This window comes from Sander vitreus, chromosome 20 (genome assembly GCF_031162955.1).
Source record: "Sander vitreus isolate 19-12246 chromosome 20, sanVit1, whole genome shotgun sequence".
Taxonomy (NCBI): domain Eukaryota; kingdom Metazoa; phylum Chordata; class Actinopteri; order Perciformes; family Percidae; genus Sander; species Sander vitreus.
Genome location: NC_135874.1, coordinates 18,198,472 through 18,222,671, shown reverse-complemented (window position 1 = coordinate 18,222,671; position 24,200 = coordinate 18,198,472). Strand labels below are relative to the sequence as shown.

At 41.7% G+C, this 24,200-nt stretch overlaps 2 protein-coding genes across 3 annotated transcripts; one reads left to right on the top strand and one right to left on the bottom strand.

Annotated features, from left to right (window-relative positions):
* Position 1: 1 nt before the first annotated feature.
* togaram1 (TOG array regulator of axonemal microtubules 1) lies at positions 2–14,691 on the bottom strand. The gene is made up of 23 exons (XM_078278335.1): positions 14,401–14,691; positions 12,624–13,800; positions 10,712–10,766; positions 9,756–9,884; positions 9,272–9,535; positions 8,885–9,168; positions 8,561–8,784; positions 7,069–7,169; positions 6,812–6,976; positions 6,626–6,691; positions 6,119–6,282; positions 5,848–6,019; positions 5,255–5,491; positions 4,642–4,765; positions 4,202–4,307; positions 3,726–3,961; positions 3,420–3,578; positions 2,867–2,993; positions 2,665–2,780; positions 2,334–2,520; positions 1,943–2,162; positions 1,725–1,811; positions 2–1,630 (listed from the first exon to the last, which is right to left on the bottom strand). Exons 2-23 carry the CDS (start codon positions 13,653–13,655, stop codon positions 1,377–1,379), a joined length of 4,509 nt encoding a protein of 1,502 aa, XP_078134461.1. The 5' UTR covers positions 13,656–13,800; positions 14,401–14,691; the 3' UTR covers positions 2–1,376.
* A 991-nt stretch (positions 14,692–15,682) lies between these two features.
* klhl28 (kelch like family member 28) lies at positions 15,683–24,178 on the top strand. Of its 2 annotated transcripts, none has more exons than XM_078277347.1 (6): positions 15,683–15,828; positions 17,229–17,489; positions 17,589–18,226; positions 18,364–18,807; positions 19,943–20,151; positions 20,676–24,178. In XM_078277347.1, the coding sequence occupies exons 2-6, from the start codon at positions 17,229–17,231 to the stop codon at positions 20,837–20,839; spliced, it is 1,716 nt and encodes a 571-aa protein (XP_078133473.1). In that variant the 5' UTR covers positions 15,683–15,828; the 3' UTR covers positions 20,840–24,178. The 2 variants fall into 2 exon arrangements, with proteins under 2 accessions (XP_078133473.1, XP_078133471.1); XM_078277345.1 differs by lacking the exon at positions 15,683–15,828 and adding an exon at positions 16,603–16,771.
* Positions 24,179–24,200: the final 22 nt, after the last annotated feature.

Sequence of the window (24,200 nt, the reverse complement as noted above, 5' to 3'; positions counted from 1 at the left end):
CTTTTTAATATACTGCTTTCTAAGCCTACCTCTTTTCTAAAAGGCATGGTCTACAGTCACATATTACATTTCTAATTCTGGTTCCACAACAGAGGTCAGCAATTTTCTGTTATTTAACACATTAAGAGGGATAATTCACCATTAGCTTTACATATAAAATGGGTGCAGTCAAAACAACATAAAACCTGTGAAGTGTGTATTCAGTACATAGCCATTAAGTAAAGTAAATTATGTAACTTAAAAGGCAGAGAATGTGTGTTTCTTGGATAAAATGTAACGGTCAAGATTAGACCTTAACAAATGTGGTCAAAGCCCCTCAATATTCCTTTTCCAATCCCATTCATATTTGAATGAAGCAGCTAGAAGTTGGTTTTACAGAAATAAAACACTTTATTTATATATCAATCTGTCTTTGCTCTTGTTCACAAACAACTTCAATATAATTTAACAATAGATGTGTTAAAAGGCTACTTGAAGACTGGCACTATACTGAGACAGAATCAGATCTGGGCCTTTACGGTTTCTCAGGCAACGGCTGGAGCAAAACTGAACTCCTTTTCCTTTCACGCTGTCCCCATCCAGAAGAATTGGTTCCAACCAAACCTTGATCTCGGCATCAGTGTACATATATATCTCCTTAACAAAAATATAAACAATTTTGATCCTGCCAGTAAATTTTGGTCATGCAAAAAAAAAAGACAGACGGTACCAACTTAGCACATCATTAACAGGACTTTTAAACCATTACACAATAGATAAATTATAAACTGTACCATTATACAGCATACGATAACAGATTATGCTAATACTGTGCAAATACACATTTGAGCTGTACAAAAGTATTTTGTACTATTATGGTTAATCTCAATTCACATTAGATCAACTATATAAGACGTCTTGAAAATATCACATCATAATTTGACGAAACAGCAAAAATATACACTTTTCAGGTCCCTGTCTTCTTCCCCGTCTGTTTTTGTGCATTTCAATCTTACATTCTGCAATAGTGTCTCTGATTTGTCTACAGTACATTTAGATTATGAAGAGAAAAAAAAAGCAATGACAACCATAGGATGGTCAAATGTAAAACTCATTAAGTCTATCATGATAATGAGCTACCTTTTCAAAGTGCAAAGAGAGCAGGTTGAGTATGTGTAAGACCTGATGTCAGTATGTTACAATTGTCCATGCTTTTGTACCAGAGGAAATCTCACTGAGATAAGATTAAGAGCTCCTACTTTTTAAAGGACTTTCTCTTTATTGATATAAAAGTGCAGGCACTGTAAGAAATGTAGAACATCTCTGTCTTCAAGTAAGGTCAGTGTTAATGTTCTTCTCTTCCAACATTAGGATGTGTTCTGATTCAGTTTTACCTTTTAGGATAAGGTCCTCAGGACCTCATTTAAACCTTTATGGACATTGGCAGACTGGGAGGCAGCACACTCAGTCAGATTGGACCCCATCTGGACGTACAGGGCTTGGCACAGGTTGGCAGTAGCACCCCTTACGCTGCCGCCCCGGCCATGGATGGTACCACTGTGGGTAGAGGTGCCCAGGAGGTGCCAAAGCAAGGGAAGCACTTTCTGCTCCACCATCTGGGGCTTGCGAGGGTAGAGCTCTGTCACAAGGTCTGGAAAAAGAAAGTGAGAAAACGATGTTCAGACTTACGCACCAATCTGAGAGCCAAGCTGAAACAGTGGTCAAATTTACTACCAACGACATACCTGCGACTTTTTCGATAAGATCCACCTTTGCTTTGCCGTTTAAAAACTGAGCCTTGGTGCAGAAAGGCTGAAGAAGAAGTATGTTATCTGTCATGGAAACAAATAAAATCACAAAGTCAAATAAAGACAATTCTCCAGTTGGACCGAGCTGTTTTTGACTGCTTCACTGACTCCAATTTAACCTCTACCAGAAATATTTGAATGCTCAAAATGAGTACCAAGATTTGTGATAAGTGCATTGATAGCTCCGATAGCAGCAGAGTAGATGGCGTTGTTCTTGGAGTTGAGGTGATTGTCCACGATTGCTGGGACTAGGAGATTAACTACTTGGGACAGGTTGTCCTTCAACAAGAGGATGATTTTCTGAAGAGACTCAAGAGCATACAGGTTGACCTTACTGTTGGACTCCTGCAGCCTGGCCTTGAAGGCATCAAACACCTGAAAGAAGGGAACCCATAGGGTGAAGAACAAAATGTGAGAGAGAGACATTTTAGTGAGGTTTTATTGATGAAAACAGCATTAGATGATGGTTACTGTTAACCATGACAAAGCATGTGACAAACAAATATATTGATAGGATTTGGAGGAAAAAAAAAAACTAGTCCTAACCGGGAATATATTACTGATGACCATGTTGGGGTTGTGCTGGCAGTCAGCTTCTAGCTGGTCGATTCCCTTGATCCTCTCTCTGAAGTCCTTTGAACTCAGCAGGCCTGAGATCTGCGTGATATATTCGGTCTTGTCTGCAATACTCTGTGTCTGAGATCTACAGCTGTGGCTATGGCTATTAGACTCCCTGTAGATGATGCAAAATACATCAAAAATGTTTAAACCTGTGATTAAAGTATGAATAACATACTTTCTATATTCATTATACAGTTTGTGTTTAGCTACACCTCTGCTCAAAAGGCTCAATTTCATGTTTGTTATTTACACCCACCTGTTGGTTTGGTTGAGTGGCTCTCTGGTGAGAGATGAGGCCCGGACTGTACCACTGCCTGGGAGGGAGCGTCTACCCCTGGCTGACTGGGTGTCTTGGGACATCTCACCAAGAGCCTAAAAAAACCCAACAATCTCCAGGTAAGATGACGGTGTGACCTTTAGCAAAAGCAATATGAATAAATAAAAAAATTTTTTTTTACCTTTGTCTTGAGAATGAAGACAGTTTCTCTGACAGTCGGCAGGTCTTTGGTGGGAATATATTTCTCCAGGATCTTGTCAAAGTCAGGGTGGGATGACAGGGACAGCAGCATTCGACGCCCAAAGTACCTGTGTGTTGAACCACTATGATAATGAGAACTCAGACACTAAGTGCAGATATTAACAGTCCCTGTCTTGTGTAAATTCTGGCTTCTCGGCAGTGATACCATCTTTGGCCTTGAAGGTGTCATGTCCATAAATTACTGTAAGCAGGAAAAAATACTTTTGTTTTTCTTCAATGTTTTCAGATTTCTATCTCAGTAATAGTAAAGCATGCATCAACCAGAATGCAGGTGTATTTTATATGTTGCAATATTGGGTTGTATTAAACTGCATTGTATAGAAAAATGTTTCTAATTTTCTTTCTATTCCTAATAACCTAAATGGGGCAAAAGTTAAAATAAAAAATCTGGCCGTACAAACAGGAATGAGGCCCAATGGCTCCAACTTGTAAAAACTGAAAACGCATCCAGCAACAAATACAAAGTGGCATACCTGGGTTCCTGTGAGGAGTCTTGTGCGAGTTTGGTGACGGCAGGTAAGATTCTGTCTGTGAGATCTTTACCTCCAGACAGAAGACGGGCCGCACCAACCTTCTCGACCAGATTAGCCAGGTTCTGGGCGGTGCATTTTCTAACCACTGCGTTGAGGTGACTATCAGAAGAGGGGGAACCAATTCAGCAATCAAAGATTAAAAGGATTTGGTGTTATAAATAGGGCAAAAGTACACACAAAATTTCTAAATTGTATATGTGGTGAAACAGCACCTTGCTGTGTGTGTATGTAGAGATACATACTGACCTGAGTCCCCCAGAGAGTAAAGCATTGATGCTACGAGTTGGTGTGCAGTGCTGGACCATGCAGCCCAGGGCTGCATCCACATCCTGCCTAATGAAGGCGTTACTCTCCGCGGCCTTCAGCAGTAAAGCTTTAACTGTCCCATCCAGCTCCTGGTCCATTGCCTTCTGCAGGTGGGTGTACAGGTCGCCCAGCGTACATACGGCAACCCTGGAGACACTTGACCGCAGGTTCTTTACCTGAATGAGATGGACATTTTAAATACTGGGGAAACTGTGTCATTCGAGCCTTCCTGGCAGTCAGTCAGTCAAGGCTGAGAATATGTAAACTGCTAATTACTAAGACACTGAGAAATGATCTGCAAAATCAGGTAGCAATATATATGAGGAGCAAAGCAGTTCAAGTTCAGATGGAGTGAAGTGACAAAATGCAAAAGTAAAATGATGTGGGAGTGTTATACAACAAGTTCTCAATACTACCTCTTGAATAAGGGCCAGGCAGACATCATGAAGCCTGGCCTGGAGTGTGTCTGAGTGGTGGTGAGCCAGACTGCGCAGGATCGTCAGACCCTCGATCTTCTTCTCCCTGAAGTAAAAAAAAAAAAAAAGACAAGAGTTCGTAGACATTTGTTGTAGATTTTTTTGACAAAATGTAAAGACACGGTTCAGTGGCTGCTTCTTTATAAAGGTATTTATTACAGTAATTGTAAAGCTAAGGTTTTTCTTTTGTTTGTAATTTAATATTTTTTCCATTCATGTAATTCTTAAGATAATAAATACCAGTGAATGGATTTTTCATGCTATTCTATATTCTATAAATCTCTGGCCCCCTGGGATTTGAGTTATCAGGATGATGGATCAGAACTAGTCTCCTCCGAAACAGTGCAGCTGAGATACTGTAACATGCAAGTGTTTCTCACCAGTCTTCGGAGCTCAGCAGGTTAAAGCTCTGTGCCAGCGCCAGGTCAGGCTTGGAAAACTGAGACAGCTCCGGAGGCTCTGAGAGATTTTTCTTGTGACCGGTGGTACCAGGGGACAGCTCATCTAAATGGCCCGTCAAGACACAACACAACACAACACAACAACACACAACAACACACAACAACACACAACAACACACACACACACACACACACACACACACACACACACTCATGTTACATCTCAATCAGTCTGAAAACAACCAGTGTGTGTGGGCGGCGGTGCATTAACAGTAGGTTGTCAAAACAAAGCATTGTGGCACATTACCCAAAGCAAACATCTTATTCACCCATGCTCTGATGGCTCTGACAGACTAATTAATGTTCCACCATTTTCTATAAACAAAGACCTTTGAAAGCACTGGTTCATATATTTATAATGCGTCGGAATACTGCTAAATTGTAAGCCAGTGTCAACTGAGAGATGATACATGGCAACATAATAAACACACACTGTGACATTTTTTGCTGGTTTAAAAAAAAACCCCAGATGATTGAGCTTGACATCTGGTGCAGCAGGTAGATGAAGTCGTAGGTTTTTAGATCCACTAACCTGAGCTGTGGGACAGCGATGGTCGGGTTCTGTTGAGGCTAGGGGCCCTCCTAACACGGGCCAGGTTTTTGGGGTTGGGGGGCACTGTGGGGGGGCTCGGCTGGTGGGGCGGAGTGAAGCACTTGATGGGGCTTTGGGGTCCTGGTGGGCTGACAGGACTGGTGGGGGTGATAGGGGACTCCTCAGAGAGAAGGTCTGCTCTGGTGGAAGTCAGTGTGCTGCCATTCAGATGCAGATCTACATGAGGAAAAAAAATGTTCAAGTCTCTTGGTGCAAACATCAGGAGCTGCATATTTGGATGATTTCATTTATTCAAAGAGCATGATGATACAATAAAGTACATCATAGCAAGATCCAATACTGAATTGCAATATAGCAACAAAAAAAAGTGATAATGAGTGAAACATTGATAACTTATTATGTGCTGTGGTATTTGCTTTTTTTTTTTATAACTAATAGTTAAAGTCAGAAAGAGTTGAACTAGCTAGAATTTAAACTCTGACTTAAACCCCACATTATGAAGAAATATACATTTAATTAAAAAATAAAATAAATAAAACCAGTTGGTTAAGGTTTCCAAATCTTTCTCTTGCCTTGGATGATTAATACTCTGTTCTCCTCTGTGGGTGAGTCAGACATCATCTGTCTGACTCTGTGGCGAATCTTGTCTCGCGTGTGGTCCGCTTGACTGAGCTGATCCTCTTGCTGATCCAGACAATGCACCCGCATCTTATCCCGGCTAAACCTTGCATTCTTCACCCTCGGCTGCACATGCATTGATAGAAAACACACCAGGTGGGACTTTGGTAAGTGGAAACTTTGTATGATGTACTATGATTTACCACAGGGCAAAGTGTGACTAACCTTAACCTCATCTGGATGTGGGCTGTCATCACTGTCTAGGGGACTGGGAGCATGGCTGTAGATGCCTGCTGAGGCATCAGTGGGGGGTTTGGCCACAGAATCACCCTGCTCAAGTGACGAGGCGACTCCTGGATGGCTGGAGGACACTGCAGTGCCAAACATGCCTAAGACAAAGCACGAGAGGGATGTTTGCAGATCATTTAAATAAATGATCAGACAGGTGGACATTAAACATTCTCAAATGCTAAAAGAATCAGTAATGAGATATTTTTAAACTTAGAATTGTGATTGTGTTTGTATGTGGCAAGGGGATTATGGGAAAACTTTGCCCACTGAAAACTTTGGCTATGCTTCTACGTAACTCAGACAAGGCTTTGCTTTCGCATGTCACTTGCCTTTCAATCTGTTGTAAAGCAGCACTCAGCTAGAACATATTGGCAACACAACAGAATATTGGACAACTAAATGAAGAATTGAGGGTCCAAATCAAGATCTGCAAAGACTGACCTCTTCCAATGATTCCTTCAGCCATATCCGTGGCCGGTGAGTTCCTGCTGCTGTGGCTCTGAGATCCTAAGAATCAAAGGAGAGGAATACTGATTGATTGATTTAATTATTTAAGCCCACAAATATATTATTGGCAGGTAAATCCAGGAAAAAGCTCTGTTCTGTTTGATATCACCGCTGACGGACCTTTGGCCGGCTTCAGAGCTCTGACTGATTCACGGAGGGCTGGTTTGACCAACGGAGGGGATGGTCCTGTTGTTTCTTCCTCAGTTTTGATTGTTCCGTTGGAGTAAGTGACTCTCTGCCCAACAACACCCACCTCAGACGACAGTTCGTTTCTCTGAGACAATCCTTGAAGAAAAAAAAAAAAAAAAACAGAGACGTAAATAAGATAAACTAAACAATAAAACAGATTGGGCAAAATCACGTTATCCCTTTTATACCTTGAAGGCTGCTGAAGTCCATGGACACAGAAGACCTCAGTTTTGCAGAAGGCACTCTTGCAATGCGAGGTTTCATTCCTGAAGAGGCAGAGTTTCCTGGGCTGTTGACAGATGTGACAAGTGAGAAATGATGCTGGAAACACATTGTCAAACACCACCAGATGGGTACCAGAATATCACTGCTTTAACTTGTCACCATGTCTGTGAAAACAGTGACTCAATTAACTGACATATAATAACCTGACCTAAGTACCTGAGCTGACTAATGTCCCGGCATACTGTAATCCTCATAAAATAATGCATTATTTGAAAACATGTTACAGTATATTTATGCATGTGTTTACATAATTATAAATCCAACTTTTTTTTGGTATTTATAATTATAAATAGTTTGTTTTAATAACTGTTTTCCTTAAAGGAGAATTCTGGTCGATTTCAACACGTAGCTCTGTTGTTTGTAAATTTGGAGTGCGAAAAACGAAAACAATCAGTGTTGCCTACACCGTGTTATCCTCCTGCTAGCGTTAGCACCCAGGAGGCTGAAACCGGGCAAGTTTTAAACGTGCTTTTAGCCTCTTAACATGTTCGAAATGTCATTACAAGTGCCTACCCATATGAAGTGATTCCTTCCGAGTGAACACAGTGAATCTGACTGCAGTAGATGTGAAAGAAATGCATACAATTTGTGCTAATTCAGCTCTGTTTAGTTGCGGTGTTGAGACGACAAGACAAGTGCTTAGGGACCAAAAGTTGTTCGGTCTACAAAGTACAACACCGAAAAGAGATACAAAAATATGTATTAATTGAATGATTAAATAAGGTAGTGTCTCCAAACGTACCTCATTTATAACGTGCCTCCTGCTAGTTGTACTACAGCACTTTAAAAAAATAAGCATATGCCTATTTTTGAAAATATTTTTGTATCTCTTTTTGGTGTTTGGTAGTTTGTACACGGTCCCTAAGCACTCATCTTGCCGTCTCAACACCGGAACTAAACAGAGCTGAATTAGCACAAATTGTATGCATTTCTTTCACATCTACTGCAGTCAGATTCACTGTGTTCACTCGGAAGGAATCACTTCACATGGGTAGGCACTTGTAATGACATTTCGAACTTAAGTTAAGAGGCTAAAAGCACGTTTAAAACTTGCCCAGTTTCAGCCTCCTGGGTGCTAACACGGAGGATAACATGGTGTAGGTAACCGATTGTTTTAGTTTTTCTCGCTACTGCCAGCACAACAGAGCTACGTGTTGAAATCGATCGGAATTCTCCTTTAATATTGCTTATGAGTTTTTGCTAAAGATGCATCAAGAGCCAATCTGATCATCTAGTCTACAGGAGGAACCTATGGTGTATGCATAAAGCTTATATCACAATATCAAGTTATTGTATTTAAAGTATGATTCTACTCAAACGACAGACGACATGTACAATAGTGGAGGGACTTCAAAAGCAATAAATGCTAAATGAAGCAAAAAGCAGATCCTTTACCTGGTTTTGATGCCATTGAAGCTGGAGTTGGCGACTGAGCTCAGACTGGAAAGACCACTCTCACTGGCTGAGGTGGTAAGCATTGGAGAGGTGTGTGATGGTGAGTCTAAACCCAGGTCCAGCCTCACAGCTGAGTCAGGGCTGTCTGGATCTGAACTGCTAAGGTTTACTTTGGCCCTCTTCTTGGCAGTGCTGTTGCGCAATGAGCGCAGGGAGTTCAGCATCTGTGAACACACAAATTGGCACATATGAGCATGGAGAGGAATATTATTTACGGAGCCAAACTTTCACAGCCTGGACTAGCAGACTGAGTGTTTCACTGACCTCCTGCATGTCCAGAGGATCATCCTCTTGAGGATCTTGCACCACATTGATGCTATCAGGGTCCAGATGAAGGTCCCTTTCCAACTGCTGATTCTGAGGGCTGCCTGAAGCATTGGACTTCTGGCCATTATGGGACTGGACCTGCTCTGCTGTTGGGACAACTGGCGAGATAGATAGGGTTGCTCTGGTGCTGTTCAGAGCCCGGCGGAATGACGAAGTGGAAGAAGAACTCACGAGGGAGGCGCGAAGAGGCAGGGGAGAGCATTTGCTCAAGAGATGGCCTCCTAAAACAGGTAGAACAGGGAGGATAAAAACAGATGATACAAAGAGGCTACAACGTGTTTCTATTCAGCTGACAGCTCACATGTCGACTTTTTACTAAATTACCTTTTGCTGTGCCTGTTGTGTCTCTCCAGGGGCTGGTGTCTCGCTGGTGAGGGGTGTTCTCTCTCTTGTTGGGCCATGTGTTGGACATAGAGAGAGATGAGTCTGCATGACGGCGGGACAGCGTTGGAGTAAGCATGCTTCCTGGGAGCGTAGCCAGCGGGTAGGAGGGCAGTAGGAAGGATCCGGACGTGGTGGGATTTGAGGGCAGGGAAAATGTGCGCTCAACACTGGGGTTCCTTGAAAGCATGCGTCCCTTGGGTGCCACTGTGAGACAGAGTATTCACATGTCAGGAACCATGAAATACTGAGCAGATAAAAAGTAACAAGATGGTAACAATATGCTTAATGACATGACAATTGTCTGTTTAAAGGACTCAAGTACTTGTTATCCTGATTTTTTTCTTGCCACCTGTATGTAAACACTTCCAAAGGGAAGCTTGTTTTTTTTTAACAAGCAGATCATTTTGAGGTAATGACTTCTTACCAACATCTGGGTCAGAGAAGTTGGTGGTTTTAAAGATGTCTGGCTCCAAGTTCAGGCTTCCACTTCTTCTGAGGCGGGCAGGGGACTCCTTCCTTCTGGAGGATTGTGGCTTCTGAGGCTGTGCAGAACCTAGATGGAAGGTATATTTTGCTATTCGCACTATAAAACTGACAGGGTTGCTGAGGTCAGAAACAAAATCCCATTTTGAAAACATAACATTTTGGCAAGAATAATTAAGTAGGCAATAATGCCTTCCCTCTTATAAAACTGACTGCGCAAAATCTGTCCAATCTCCATCACTGGGCTTCTTTTTATTTCTTTTGCCAAACTGCGGGGTAGTCAGCTGCTGGCAGGTCATTTTTAACTTGACAGCACTGACAAGCTGCTATAAACCTACGATCCCTTGTTACAGTTACAGCAGCAGTAACACAACCCATTTGCTAGGCTTGATTTTCTATTGCATTCGGACAATTGCAAGAGCTTCTTGCCACAGATATAAACCCAGAGTATAAATTCCATGTAACAGGGCCTACTTTTTTACAACATGAGTGAGATTTAGGAGTTTACTGAATGTGCTACAGTGTATCTGTCCAAGTGAACTTCTTAAGGTAAAATTATTAGCGTTTGATGTCTATTTTATTTTAGGATTCCTTTTGTCCATGACATTCCAGCAGGCTACAGTTTAGAGAACTAAACAGATGGTGAATGTAATGGCCTCTTTTGGCATGGTGTGAGACTAGTATGACATGTCTCTGCCTTGCAACCGTGCTCATCTCAGGACTTTTGGTGACATGTGGCATGGTGACTCTCTGACTCAGCATGCTAATTCAAGTTAAAGCCGCTCTAAATTGAGCCCGGCTGAAGTTGACCATGACAACTAGCAGTCAGCTGTACTTTTCACCTCATATGGAATAAATGTGAGGGCAATGTTGAGAGAAGGAAGTCTTGGCACTTACTGAAACTGGGTATGTAGGTCTCTGGACTGAGCTTCCTGGACAGGGGAAGGAAATCCTAGTAGGCAGAAAATGAGTTCCATTAACAGCAACAATAGAGGATGAAGTTCTAAGAACTAATGTAAATCAATCCTTAAATAAACAGGAGTCTAAGTGTAATTCCATCCACTGGCCTGAACAAAGGTGTGTTGCATATATTTTCCAGCTCAGACAAGAGACACTTGGGTGGCATTTGGGTGGATCTTCTGCACTGTAAACAGACTTTACTGAATATACATCATGCCTACTGTTCTCATGACACTTTAACTGCCAAACTGCAACCTGTTAAATCGTAGTCTAAGATGAATAAATCACGTAGAGACAGAATTATGACAGATGTTTGCATTCAGTGCATGCATCTCAGCCTCTGAGAGAGAGTGTGGCTGAGGTTTAGTCCCACTGCCTACAATCTGATCAACACTCATCGTGGAGCACTTGGTGTGATTGCAATCAACACCAGAGCAGTAAATAAGCCATGTTTTACAAGCATAACCCTGTGGTATTACCAATTATGTGTAACGCCCCCTTCACTAAGTGTGCTGTGTGGTAATAGAGTTGCCGGGAAACAGATACTGCTGTAAACAGAAGGTTTTTCAAATGGAGGCTCTAAGCTGGATAATAGTTTCCAGAAAACAATAAGGTCAAATAATAGCTTATGAAACAAAGCCACTCATCTCAACTAATGGACATTATTGCAATAGAGCTGCATTATGTTTAACAAATCATTCCAGTTTGTTAGCTAATAAAATATGATTAGTATGTATTCCACATTACATACTTTACCCCAACAAAGTGGTAGGTTAACCTTGAATTGATTTTTATTCTCAAGACATTGGATGCTCATCTTTGCAGTGACTGTCACTGTGCAGGGAAATGAGTCACCTACTGTATTTCTTCCAGAAATAGTGTCTGTGAGCCGGGTGTGCTCTGAGATTTTACCTATCTATTTCTCTTTGTTTATAATAAGAGCCATATAGTCAAGGATACAATTAAGCCTATTGTTACCCTGCCAAAAGATACGGATTCATTTCTAATAATGTAAAAAAAAAAAAAAAAAAAAGAACACCTCTTATCAAGCCTTATGAGCTGTCTAGACAATATGCAATTATATGGACAAGCAGAGGTTGATTGAGGAGGACACAGCAGAACTCTATGTAGTAACATGTGTAAGATATACAGTAACTGTCTCTCTCTGCTGCACTCCATCCATACTGCATCATGAGAGATTGTCCTATATTTAGGTTTTTTCCCCTGCAAAGTCTCTCTGAGGAAAGTGCCACCTCTAAGATGTCTTTTTGGACTGGTGCCTTTGGGTGTGAATCAGCTTGTTCAAACAAGAAGTGTAACATTCTGAAAGCAAACAAACAACACCCTCGACTTTTGAAGATTAATTCTTACCAAGGTTTAGCTTTAGCATTCCTCTGTAAACTAAGCAAGACTGAAGGGAGGCAGAAAAAAAGCAAGCACACAAAAATAACCACTCCTTTCATGCTCTTTGTAATGATTGCACTTACTGACTGATTGGGAGCAAATCAACATAACTGCCTCGTCACTGAGATGCTCTAGTAATTTCCAAGTCAATATGAAAAGCACGGTGACTGATTAAGCCCCAATTGATTTGGATTGGAGTATTTTTAGAAGGAAAAAAAAGGTGAACACTGCTTGTTGAATCAATAGCTGCTACATTAATGTCAATCAATGGTAACTAAAAGGACACCGTTTCCATCTGTTCTCTGGGTAAATTAACCTACAATATACCAGAATATCCCTGAAAGCTGTCTTATTTTAACAGTTAGTAAAATCATATGCTAGATGGCTTAATTATCACAAAAGATAAGTGAGAATATTGCAAGTCAACAGTGATGATGGACCCCACCTTTTCAGAGCACTTTCCATTCAGAGTACTGCACTGCTGGTCATTCTCAGTGGATGAGAAGCTTGACATCTCCCAGGGTAGCTTGTTCTTCCCTTTACCTGCGCTGACAATCCTCCTTTGAAGTGGAAGGTCATCAGTGAGGGAACCTAAGCTGCCATAGCCATACAATTGGTCGCAGTCTGGTTCACTTCTGTGGCTCCTGGCACTGCTTATGCGCCCACCGTTCATCACCCAGTCCAGATCAGCTCCAGAACCATACTGCAGGGAGCCCCGATGTCCTAGTTTCGGGACCACCAAGCCATACTCCACTATCCCCTCTGAGGAGAGTTTGGGAAGGACGTGCCTCGCTCGTCTCGCCTGCACAGCTGCCATAAGACCGTCTGCATCCTCATTGAGTTCAACCATGTCCACTGCTTTCATTAGAGGCTGCTTTTTCCCTGTGTCAAGGCAATAGTCAAACACCGCAAACAGCTCAAGGGCGGCTTGGCGGACCTTCCTTTTGCTGTCTGCCAGATAGGGTGCAACCTCAAAACAAAGCTTAGGGATGTTGAAATCTTTTCTAGGATGAGTGAGCATAGCTGCCATAATGATGTTAAGGACATCTTCCCGAACCCTTGAATTCTTGTGTTTCAAGGTGCCAATGACAAGATCCAATACTTGCTGTGGTGCGACAGTTTTCATCAGCTGTCGAAACACATTCATGTATTCATTTCTGGTGACAGTGCGAGTATCCCCTAGGGCCTTCAAAGCCACTGAGACTATCTGTTTGAAATATCTGTCTACACCTGTATCTAGCTTCTGAATGAGTAAGTTTAAAACTTGCAAGGTGCAATACAACACTTTAAAATTACTGTCATCCAGAAGTTGAGGGAGAAAATGTATGAACTCCACAATACTGCCAGATGGGACTGATTTCATGTCCACTTCTGAGAGGATATGTTTGAGCTCTTCCACCCCATTTGTGCGATTTTGGTAATTGGTCAGGTCCAGAAGTAGCTTGTGTAACTCCTGGGAGATCAATCCAGGTATCATTATTGATGGTCTTGTGGTTGTGGTCAAATTTGAGAATCCAAAGAAACAAATACAATCCTGTGAGGACAATAATATTCCTCCTCCTTACTTCGTGCTTTCATCCTGAGTGGTTTGGTGATGGAAAACCACTCTCCTGTTTGTCAAGCTGTGAATGCAAAAATGAGAAAATTAACAGGGGTAGCCACTTACTGAATCAATTCCAATTGGCTGAGAGTGAAAAGGGGAGCAAAAGGTTTCGTTATAATGTATATAAACATGTTACATAGACACGTAACTGTACATATTTTAACTGAGGGAGTCTTATTGCTCCTCAACATTACGATCGATCTTCATGAACTACGTTAGATTGGAGCGAACTGACACAACCACTTGTGGCTGTCAAGCACGGTAACGTTAGTTATCAGCAGAATGGTTGAGATGGGCTTTCCTGCTGTACGTTACATTATTCCCTGCTATTATAACATTAGTAAAAATGTGTGTTGATTTCAGCCGTAGCCAGTTAACGTTATACGATACTTAGTAATGCCTTCAATGGGTTTAACGTTACAAGAATCAATCCCTGACTACACCGTTACCGTTAAGCAGCCTAACGTTACATTAGTTAGCTAACGTTACATAGAACCATAGCTAACTGCAACACCACTCAAACGGTGCTAAGCTAACTTGCTACTCTGCTAAACTGTGTTAGTGGTAATTGCTGGCTGACTGGGCTAGCAAAGTTAGAAAAACAGCAAAAAAAATAGACCTTGCATTCCTCCTGGTCCTCTTCCGTGACGCTCGGTGAGACTATCTAATGTTACGTCGTCCAAATTTCCATGTCATGCTGCGGCAGCTACACTTCTCTAAGTGCAAACGTTTTCCGTGGTTGTTTCAGTTGGTATGTTGAGTGTTGAATGTTTGAAAGCTACAGAGGTATTAGAGAGGACCCCCCCCCCACACACACACACACACCGAGGCAGCAAAATGGCGAATACATGTCACAAACTGAGCGCTTCCATGGTGACGCGAGTTCCAGGCTCCTCCAGGCAGGAACATCACCACAGAGCTGCATCGTAGACTGTGATGAAAAGTCAGAGTCGAAAAATTAAGATATAGGAGGACTTAAACAACGTACATACATATCCTTCATGTCTATTTGTGCACATATCATTTTGTTTACTTATAGTTTTAAACTCCGCACAGTTATATGAAATAAAACATAAATATCACTTAAAATGTAAATGTTTCTGTTTGTTTTGTTATTTGTGCTATTGGTATATTCATAAAGAAAAGTATATATTTTCTCACATATACTTATATATAGTATATTATATTAGGCACCCATATATCCACGGATTTATTACTATTATTAATATTATTTAAAAAAAAAAAAAAAAAAGGTCACTGCCTTAGAATAATGATTTACAAAATGCCATCCAGAGTTGCACCTATGCTGTGGAGCACAAATTAGGTTCACGTTTACTGTAGAATAGTTATTTATGCTAAAAATGATTTTAACAATAAAAGGAACAATGAAAATAGTATATTTACCAGTAGTGTACTTAAGCACACTTGTACTACTATGTACTATCTATAACCTCTAAAACACACACACACACACACACACACACACACACACACACACACACACACACACACACACACACACAATGAGTAATTTCAAAAAGAAAGTCATAAAAATATGCTGCTCAAAATATTTTGTAATTTTACTAAAGTTAAGTTGTTAATGGAGAACCTCCATTACTATAAAATTATAAAAATTTTAAGAATCTTTTTTTGGGGGGAAAGGGGGTGTTCATAATATATAAACACACATTAATACTGTGGTGTGCGTGCGTGTTGTTATAAAACATGTCTGTAGAATAGTGTTTTTATTTACTGTAAAAAAAATACTGGTAAGGTTCACTATCGTTGTAACACATTTTCTTGGCTTGTCGCTTGCTGACATCTCTTCCTTAGAAATAGATGTGAATGTCGTTTTATTTTGAAAAAAGCGGAAGTGGGTGTGCTGCTCTGATATTATAAGAGCTCATTTGTAGCTTTGTGGCTAGGTTGGCAGTAGGTTGTTTTCTTGAAAGCCTCTCGGGGTTCCCACTCGTCGCCGCTGAACTCCGCCACTGCAAAATCGGTTATTACAGCGGCGCACCAGACGGACTAACGTTATAGGTTACAGGTTTGTCTTTCTTGATTTGACGATATACACGTTTTATCTGGCAGCTAGCTATAACGTCACGTTTTGTATGTGTCAGCCATGTTACTGTATATCAATCAATGATGCAGCTAACGTTAGCCACAGTAACCGTGTTTATTTTTAGCAGCTAACCTGCGCCGACTGCAGTGCAATGAAACAGATTGGCACTGTGTATTTGCTGGCGACGAGACGATGGTGACATGGATGTTGATGTTAATATAAATATGATATCCGGGGAAATTTGTTTCTGCGAAATCTAAGCTGTTAGTGGGCTTAACAGTGTGTAAGCTAGCGCACTAGCTGTTTGCTGCTCTGAAGCTAAGCGGTAATGTAAGCTAGCGAGTTTTGATCTGGCCATGCCCTCCGTTCAGAAATTAAGCCAAGGCCCCAGTTACACAAAACTAACCGTTCCCGTTATTGTGACTGAATGTCATAAAGCATAAATACACCGCAGCATGTATGCGGTTGGTTTGGGTTAAAACATGGTATGCTTAACGTTACTAGCCAGTACGACTGGTTGACTTTAAGTAGCGTTAGCACTAGATTAAGAAGATCCTTACAGTAGACCGCTAAGAGTCGGAATAACTACTGTATTACTACAAAACATCCCTGAATGCATCATACTACCCAGTGGGGATGTCACGATACCAAAAATATCAGCGGTGGAGGAAGAGCTGGCAAAGCGTGTCATGTCACTCTTTTTTTCAGTGTCAGTTTTTTTTTCTTTTTTTTCTTTCAACTTTCTGTCTCACTGTTTTGGAGTGGAGGGGGCAAGGAGAGCATGATTTACATGTAACCTCTATCTAACCTGGTGAAAACGTCAGTCTTCAGCCCGCTGCTCTGAAGCCTGGCATCACCACACAGTTAGCATATGGTAACTTCTTCCATGAGTTCACCTGGAACTCCCAGACAGCAATTATGTGTAGTAAGTCTGTTTCTCTCTGCCGTTGTTGCTTTTTCACATAGAACCAGACTGACTAAAGTTAACTTGACTAACCTTTATAGAGGCCTGCTAAAACGAGCGCTGAACTTAGCTAATGTCAGTAGCTATCGAAGCTTACGTTACCTAAGGTACTTTAAAAACGAGTACCGTCACGTTTTCAGAATTTTGGTATTGACTTGGTACCGAAGTACCGGTTCTCATGACATTACTACTACTTAGGCATGTTTCCTTAACGCGTGCTGTAATAACGTGATGTTGCACAGCCCTGTGTTTAGTTGACTTTTCAGGCTTGTAGTCTCAGGGGCTAGATGACAAATGGTTAATTTACAGGATTTCCATTGGCTGTTGGTCAAATGTTAGTTATTCATAACGTTTCACTGCATCAATAGCCTTTTACAAAATGTCAACAATGCACTGATATGTGGATTCCTGCTCGCAGATGGAACAGCAGGACCAGGCCTATATGTTTGCCAGTCTGAAACGGCCTCACTCAGAGCAGCTGCTGCAAGGCCTCCAGCTCTTGCGGCAGGATCACGAACTATGTGACATTGTCCTGCGTGTGGGTGATGCCAAGATCCATGCCCACAAAGTAGTGCTGGCCAGCATCAGCCCTTACTTTAAGGCCATGTTCACGGGTAACCTGTCAGAAAAGGAGACCTCCGAGGTGGAATTCCAGTGCATCGATGAGACTGCCTTGCAGGTATGCTTGGAGCCAGCAGACACCTATTAAACTGCACTGATTAACTTTTAATCTGTACCATAGTTTTTGTTTGTGATGCTTTTGCTCTTTTTCTTCTAGGCCATTGTTGAGTATGCATACACTGGCACAGTGTTTATTTCCCAGGAAACAGTGGAATCTCTGCTACCGGCTGCCGACTTACTCCAGGTTAAGCTAGTACTTAAGGAGTGCTGCTCCTTCTTAGAGAGCCAGCTGGATGCTGGAAACTGTATAGGCATCTCCCGTTTTGCAGAGACATATGGCTGTCATGACCTGTGCCTGGCTGCAACTAAATTCATCTGTGAGAACTTTGAGGAAGTTTGTCTAACAGAGGAGTTTTTTGAACTGACAAGGGCTGAGTTGGATGAAATTGTGTCCAATGACTGCCTTAAGGTGGTCACAGAGGAGACTGTATTTTACGCCCTGGAATCGTGGATCAAATATGATGTTACTGAGAGACAGCAGCATCTGGCTCAGCTGCTGCACTGTGTTCGCCTTCCACTCCTAAGCGTTAAATTTCTCACTCGCCTATATGAAGCCAACCACCTTATACGAGATGACCACGCATGCAAGCACCTGCTCAATGAGGCCCTCAAATATCATTTTATGCCTGAGCATCGGCTCTCCTATCAGACTGTGTTGTCGGCACGGCCCAGGTGTGCCCCGAAGGTGCTGCTTGCAGTAGGTGGCAAGGCTGGACTGTTTGCAACATTAGAAAGGTAATCATGTCTGGATGATAATTTTAAGCATTATTGAACAGGCAACTTTCCAAATTCTGTATTATCTATGCCTTGTTTATGTTCTGTGTTTTAAAAACAAACTGACAAACCAGATCACATCTGTCTGTCTCTTGCAGCATAGAAATGTATTTCCCTCGGACAGATTCATGGATAGGACTGGCCCCTCTGGGTGTACCCCGTTATGAATTTGGAGTAGCAGTGCTGAACCACAAGGTGTATGTGGTGGGAGGCATCGCCACACACATGAGACAGGGCATTAGCTATCGGAGACACGAGAGCACCGTGGAGAGCTGGGACCCCGAAAGCAACACCTGGTCCTCTGTGGAGCGTATGGCCGAGTGCCGCAGCACACTCGGGGTGGTGGTCCTGGCGGGCGAGCTGTATGCCCTCGGAGGCTATGACGGCCAGTATTATCTCCAGTCGGTGGAGAAATATGTCCCCAAGTTGAAGGAGTGGCAGCCTGTGGCACCCATGACCAAGTCCCGCAGCTGCTTTGCCACCGCTGTGCTGGACGGCATGGTGTACGCTATTGGAGGCTATGGCCCAGCCCATATGAACAGGTAATACCACGGAGAGTGGATATGATCTTTTTGTTTTACCTGTGGAAATGTACTGTATGTTATGGGCTGTTAAACATTAGGAATGGGAAATGTTTAGTTATTAATAACTGTCTTGTCCTGTAGATTGCCCAGTTATTAGCAAGGCACTGAATAATTTATTCTGTAGCTGCTCAGTTCTGTGTATGATATGGTAAATGTCTTTCTCTTCAACTGTAACCTCTTTCATTGAAGTTTCTGTACAATGTGAAGACTGCAGAATGCCACATAGGAGCTCTTAGACGACCTCCTAAGCTGGTGTTCTCTCTCAAGGTCTTGTTTGTTATTTAAAGGAACTGGTAATCGAGTGAAGGATGGGACCAGGGCCCTGTCAATGCGTGAGGAGGAGTCATAACAGAAGTGGTTGCTGAAGTTTCATGGGGAGGGTGCCCAACTGCTGCTGGTTAGACCTCTAGAGAGCAACACCGTGTTAGCTTGTTTCCTTGACTCCTGAAACCCCTCGGGAGAATGTGTTTGGACAGAGAATCTTTGGGGACTATTTCTTTCTTTCCCCAATGGCTTTTATGTCCTTGCTTACTGCAAAACAATCCCTGATTGCTAGTGTTCATGTTGCTGTTGGAGGGTTCTTTTTACTCTGGTCAAATTTAGTAATTCACCACTGCCATTGGTTACTAGTTGCACTGCGTGTGTTTGTTATCACACCACCTGAACAGTTCTCTTTTGTAGCTTGAAATAATATTTAAATAACAAAATTCAAATGACTAAATATCGGTCCAATTAAGTACTATATATTGCTAAAATAAATTTCCATGTGAAGTCGGTTAGCTGCTTTTGAACTGAAATGCAACTTTTGACGGAGTACATAGGTGTTTTTGTATGTCATAGACGAATAATTACAAATTGCATATGTAATATAACAATACTTCAGGTCATTTTCCAAAGCATACCACATGCAGTAATATTGTTTCACCTGTGCCTGTATAATATAAAAGTTTCTTGAAACTGGTAAATCATTACAGCATTTGGCTGGGGGCCTGTTGAGGAATTGCAGAGTGCTGGGACATCGGATGTTTTTACATTTGGACTTTTTAAACCATTGTGTGCATTTTGTTAATTGTGCTGCATCTTCTCCACACAGCGTAGAGCGGTATGACACCAGCAAAGATGCCTGGGAAATGGTAGCCCCCATGGCAGATAAGAGGATCAACTTCGGAGTAGGCGTCATGCTCGGCTTCATATTTGTGGTGGGCGGACATAATGGAGTGTCGCATCTGTCTAGCATTGAGAGGTATGATCCACATCAGAACCAGTGGACAGCCTGTCGGCCAATGAATGAACCACGCACTGGTGAGTTTACATCATACTTTAGCTAAAGTCCCTATTTGTATGATTTGCAAATTGGATTTTGGCGACCCCTAGTGGTGTTATCTAAGGAGACTACACGTAGAGGCTTCAATGAAAAGTTGTTTTGGCCTGTACGTGCAGACTCTGTATCATTGGGTGGGGGGGGGGGGGGAATCGAAACAGCATGGTATCGCGATATTTTCCATGGCAATACTGTATCGATATGTGTTGGGTCAGTTTGTCTGCTTGATAATCCCATTTTGCAGCAATAAAATTGAAGTGCGAACAGAGAAATGTTTCTTTGTAGATAAAACCTATGTTGACAAAAATTTGAAGTTGGAAAAAGGTAATAAAATCGCAATAATATCGTGACATAATTAATGTAATGATATTGTATCATGAGGCCTCTGGTGATTCCCACCCCTATCATTTGAGTCAGTCATTTGAAAGTATTGAGCTAACTGCATCTACAAAATGGTGAGAAATGCATGTAATTAGCTACATATGACTGTGACATTGTTTTGCAGGTGTGGGATCTGCCATCGTGGATAACTACCTCTATGTGGTGGGAGGTCACTCCGGATCATCCTACCTGAACACTGTCCAGCGCTATGACCCCATCTCAGACAGCTGGTTGGACTCAAGCGGCATGATGTATTGCCGTTGCAACTTTGGTCTGACTGCCCTTTGACCCATGGCCCAGCCAGCTAGGACCCAATAAGAGAACTTGGACACAAAGACGTTTCTTTTTTGTTGTCTACTCCTCCTTCCCCACATTCATCCTCCAGGTGCAGAGGAGCGCTGCACACCAACGTGAACACCAGAGGAGAGGGAGCCTACTGAGTGGATGGATGTGCCGGGCTAGCTGGCTGGCTAGAGGGGGACCACAGACATGGCTGCAGAGATGAGAAAGAGCTACAGAGATGAAGATCATTGGACAGCTGTTGTCACGGGCACGAGGAGACGACCGCTCTACTGCTGCTGGACCACAATGAGGACTCTGAGCCATTTCCCCAGAGGATTGTGGGAGAAAACTTGTCACTTTTGTTTTAAAATTCTGTTACGTTAGCAGACTTTTTTTTTTTTTTTTCCTTTATGCCATTAATTGTGTTTAACACTTAAATATTTTTATTTTATTAAATTCCCTGCTGCAACTGGAACCATGTGTTCAGATTTTGTAGAACACCGCAGTCGGCAGGTGTTTTTGTATGAATATGTGGTTGTTGGCCATGTAGTGTGTATGCTCGAGAGGTACATGCATGTCAGATAGGATTGTTTGTTTTGTTATGTGTCCGGGTGCAGAGCTGATGCTTGGGCTCAGCGACGCAGGAGTTCTGCATCAAAATCAGTGCTTCACAAAAAAGAGAAAAGTTGGAATCTTTATATTTTCAAAAAGGGCTGCCTTTTTCTCTCTTGTAAATAGTTTAAATAAAATATATGGAATATATCCTAGTGCATTGCCTGTAAAATGTCTTTCTGCACTGGGTCACTAGTGTGCGTGCGGATGTGTGTAGTTTGATTCCGAGGTTCAGTGTAGAGTTGAGTGACAAATTCTCCTGAGAGTGTTTATCACTTAGTTTCTGCTTCATCCTCAGAGCCATTTAAAAAAAATCCCCATCTTCTAGCTTCTGTTACATCTTCCTAAGGTCAGGTCATGCACTTGCTACTCTTTAGTTGAAATCGACCGTGGCCCTTTTTTTCACCCTTTGGTCTGTACAGTATACCAACTGGTGCTATATTTAGGATTCAGGATTCAGCTGTTTGTCTGTGTTGCTTCACACAATTAGCTCAACCTCTGTTACTTCTGCGTAAGATGGTAGTTATTTGATGTATGCACATTTAAATGCGTATAATTGAAGGGCCCCCAACCATGCAATAAATATAAATTCCTACTGCAAGGGAAGCCTGTGGTTGGAAAACCACAAACTTCTGTCCTCATAAATATCTAAAAAGTCTGAAAATTGGCACGGTTTGATTTTCTTTTTTTTAAATATAATATAGTTAGCATTCCCCTTCCTTACATCGTCCCTGTTGCTGGATATGAGCATGCTTTGTCATTGTCTCCATACCTGTTCCTGGTACAATGTCACTCTTGGCTATGATCATGACTTTTTCTGCCTGTGATTGGGTCTAAGCCTCCTCTTTTCACTCACCAACTCGCTACCAAACGTGATTCTCATGTAGCCATGGTCTTGCTTGCAAGCTCAGGTTTGAGGTAATCCGTTCACAGCTTCATGTGAAGTGCCAAAACATTAACTTTTTGTTTTTGCATCTTTCCCACCTCCTGTGCTAGAAACGGATTCCTTTGTGTGCCACGCTTGAATTATTATCTTGTCCTTATTGCTAATGTATTAGCATGACATTCTTCTATGCTGTCATATAGAGATGGATGATAAAGCACCAAGGGCTGTGCCAGCCAAATCGGGCCATGTTCCCACTGTCACCAGTCCTGTGTCCTGGGAGAGGGTGCTCCCCAGGCTGGTTGAGGGTGTCACTCTGTGCAGCCTTGGGTTAGGCTAACGGATAGGTCAAGCAATGCACAGCAATAGAGGGCACTAGACTAGGAAAGGCTAGGTGTGGTGTGTCTTGAGTCACTTAATGTTCAAGTCTAGTTTGAGTTGCTTTGTGCACTGATGTTTGCACATAAGTGGAAACTTTAACCAAGCTCTACGTTGCACTTACCAAACTATTTGATACATATTGTAATTTGTACATATGCTTTAATTTAGGATAATGGCATTTAGATAATGCAATAAGACTTCTGTTCTCTCTGTGGATGGTGTTTTTTTTTGTGTGTTTGTCTCTTTAAAAAGCCAAGGCATCTCATATTGCTGTAACAGAACATGGCATGTTTATTGATTCACACTGTTGGCTGGTAATGTTGACATCTGATTGGGGGGGGAAGAAAAAGAAATGGTACCATTGACTTTGCCTCATCCTACAGGAAATGTTGTCATTTTGTTGTGCATGCTGGTTCATTTGTACAAGGCATATGTTTGAAGCAGATTCAGATGGATTGCTCACAATCATTGCATTAATTATGATAAATGGCCAAATTCGAGGTATACACTTTTTTTTTTTTAAACAATTCAGCCGCTTTCACCACAAGTCTTGTAAAACCGTTACCTGTTAAACAGGAGATGTGCTCTTCCACTTGTACTCCAAACTTCATGCGTTTGTGAAATGATTAGGGAAACCATTACTACAGATGAGGACTTTAATGGCATTTCATTGGTGTCATTGGTGAGACATTTAATTTGTTGCATCACTATATAGAGTACTTTCCTTTTACTTTTAAAAGTAAGGCATAAGCAAGCCAAGCGTATTTCTGCAAATATGTCTTTTTTAGAAAGATGTGAATGACTTTTTTTGTATTTATAATTTGTATTATTTATGTTGTGTAACCTGATTTTGTTTGCTAATTCTGTATTGTACTAGATTTTGTTTCACTTAACAGCCATGGCACAAATCACGCAGGCGTAATTATGTGCTACAGCCATGATTCCTCTTGCATCAATGTTATGTACAGTGTCATGATTTCTGAGGTGTATATTAACTACTGCTTTAATCAATTTTGGAGAGACGAAGAAAATCTGCAAACGTTAATCTGCAAAAAGAAGGGATGTTAAAATCGAATTTGTATGCATTTTCATTATGGCCTAACCAATGTCATGTTTTTGCCACCACTCACCAAAGTGCTTGTTCAAAGAAAGCAGATGGATGACTAACACCTTGGTCTGCAATGGACTGCCACTGTTTGTGTCTGAAAGAAATTATTTGAAACTGATGTCAATGTTAGCCAAATGACCACTCTGCTTCTTTTACATTTCCCATTGTGTGTCTGGAGTAAAGGTGATGATCTTGAATTTTCTATCCTGTGGATTAATACTGGAAGTACAAGATAACCTTAGGTGTAGAAACAGTAGCTTTTCACATTTTATCATGTTTTGATTGAAGACATTTTACATTTTAGTCTGTTTGTGTGGTGCAGTTGTACCCAGTTTAAAATAAATGCCTGCCTTAAAAGGTACTGTCTGCTTTTATGTGGCTCT

Bases quoted from the DNA above. Each gene is read 5' to 3' on its own strand.
- klhl28 (XM_078277345.1), top strand. From the start codon at position 16,718: ATGGTAACTTCTTCCATGAGTTCACCTGGAACTCCCAGACAGCAATTA. The intron at 16,772-17,228 runs GTAAGTCTGTTT...TCCTGCTCGCAG, and splicing joins CCAGACAGCAATTATGTGTA to ATGGAACAGCAGGACCAGGC. The intron at 18,808-19,942 runs GTAATACCACGG...TTCTCCACACAG, and splicing joins GGCCCAGCCCATATGAACAG to CGTAGAGCGGTATGACACCA.
- togaram1 (XM_078278335.1), bottom strand. From the start codon at position 13,655: ATGATACCTGGATTGATCTCCCAGGAGTTACACAAGCTACTTCTGGAC. The intron at 10,767-12,623 runs GTGGGGTCCATC...TCTGCCTACTAG, and splicing joins ATGGAAAGTGCTCTGAAAAG to GATTTCCTTCCCCTGTCCAG. The intron at 5,492-5,847 runs GCAAGAGAAAGA...TTCCTCATGTAG, and splicing joins CAGAGTATTAATCATCCAAG to ATCTGCATCTGAATGGCAGC.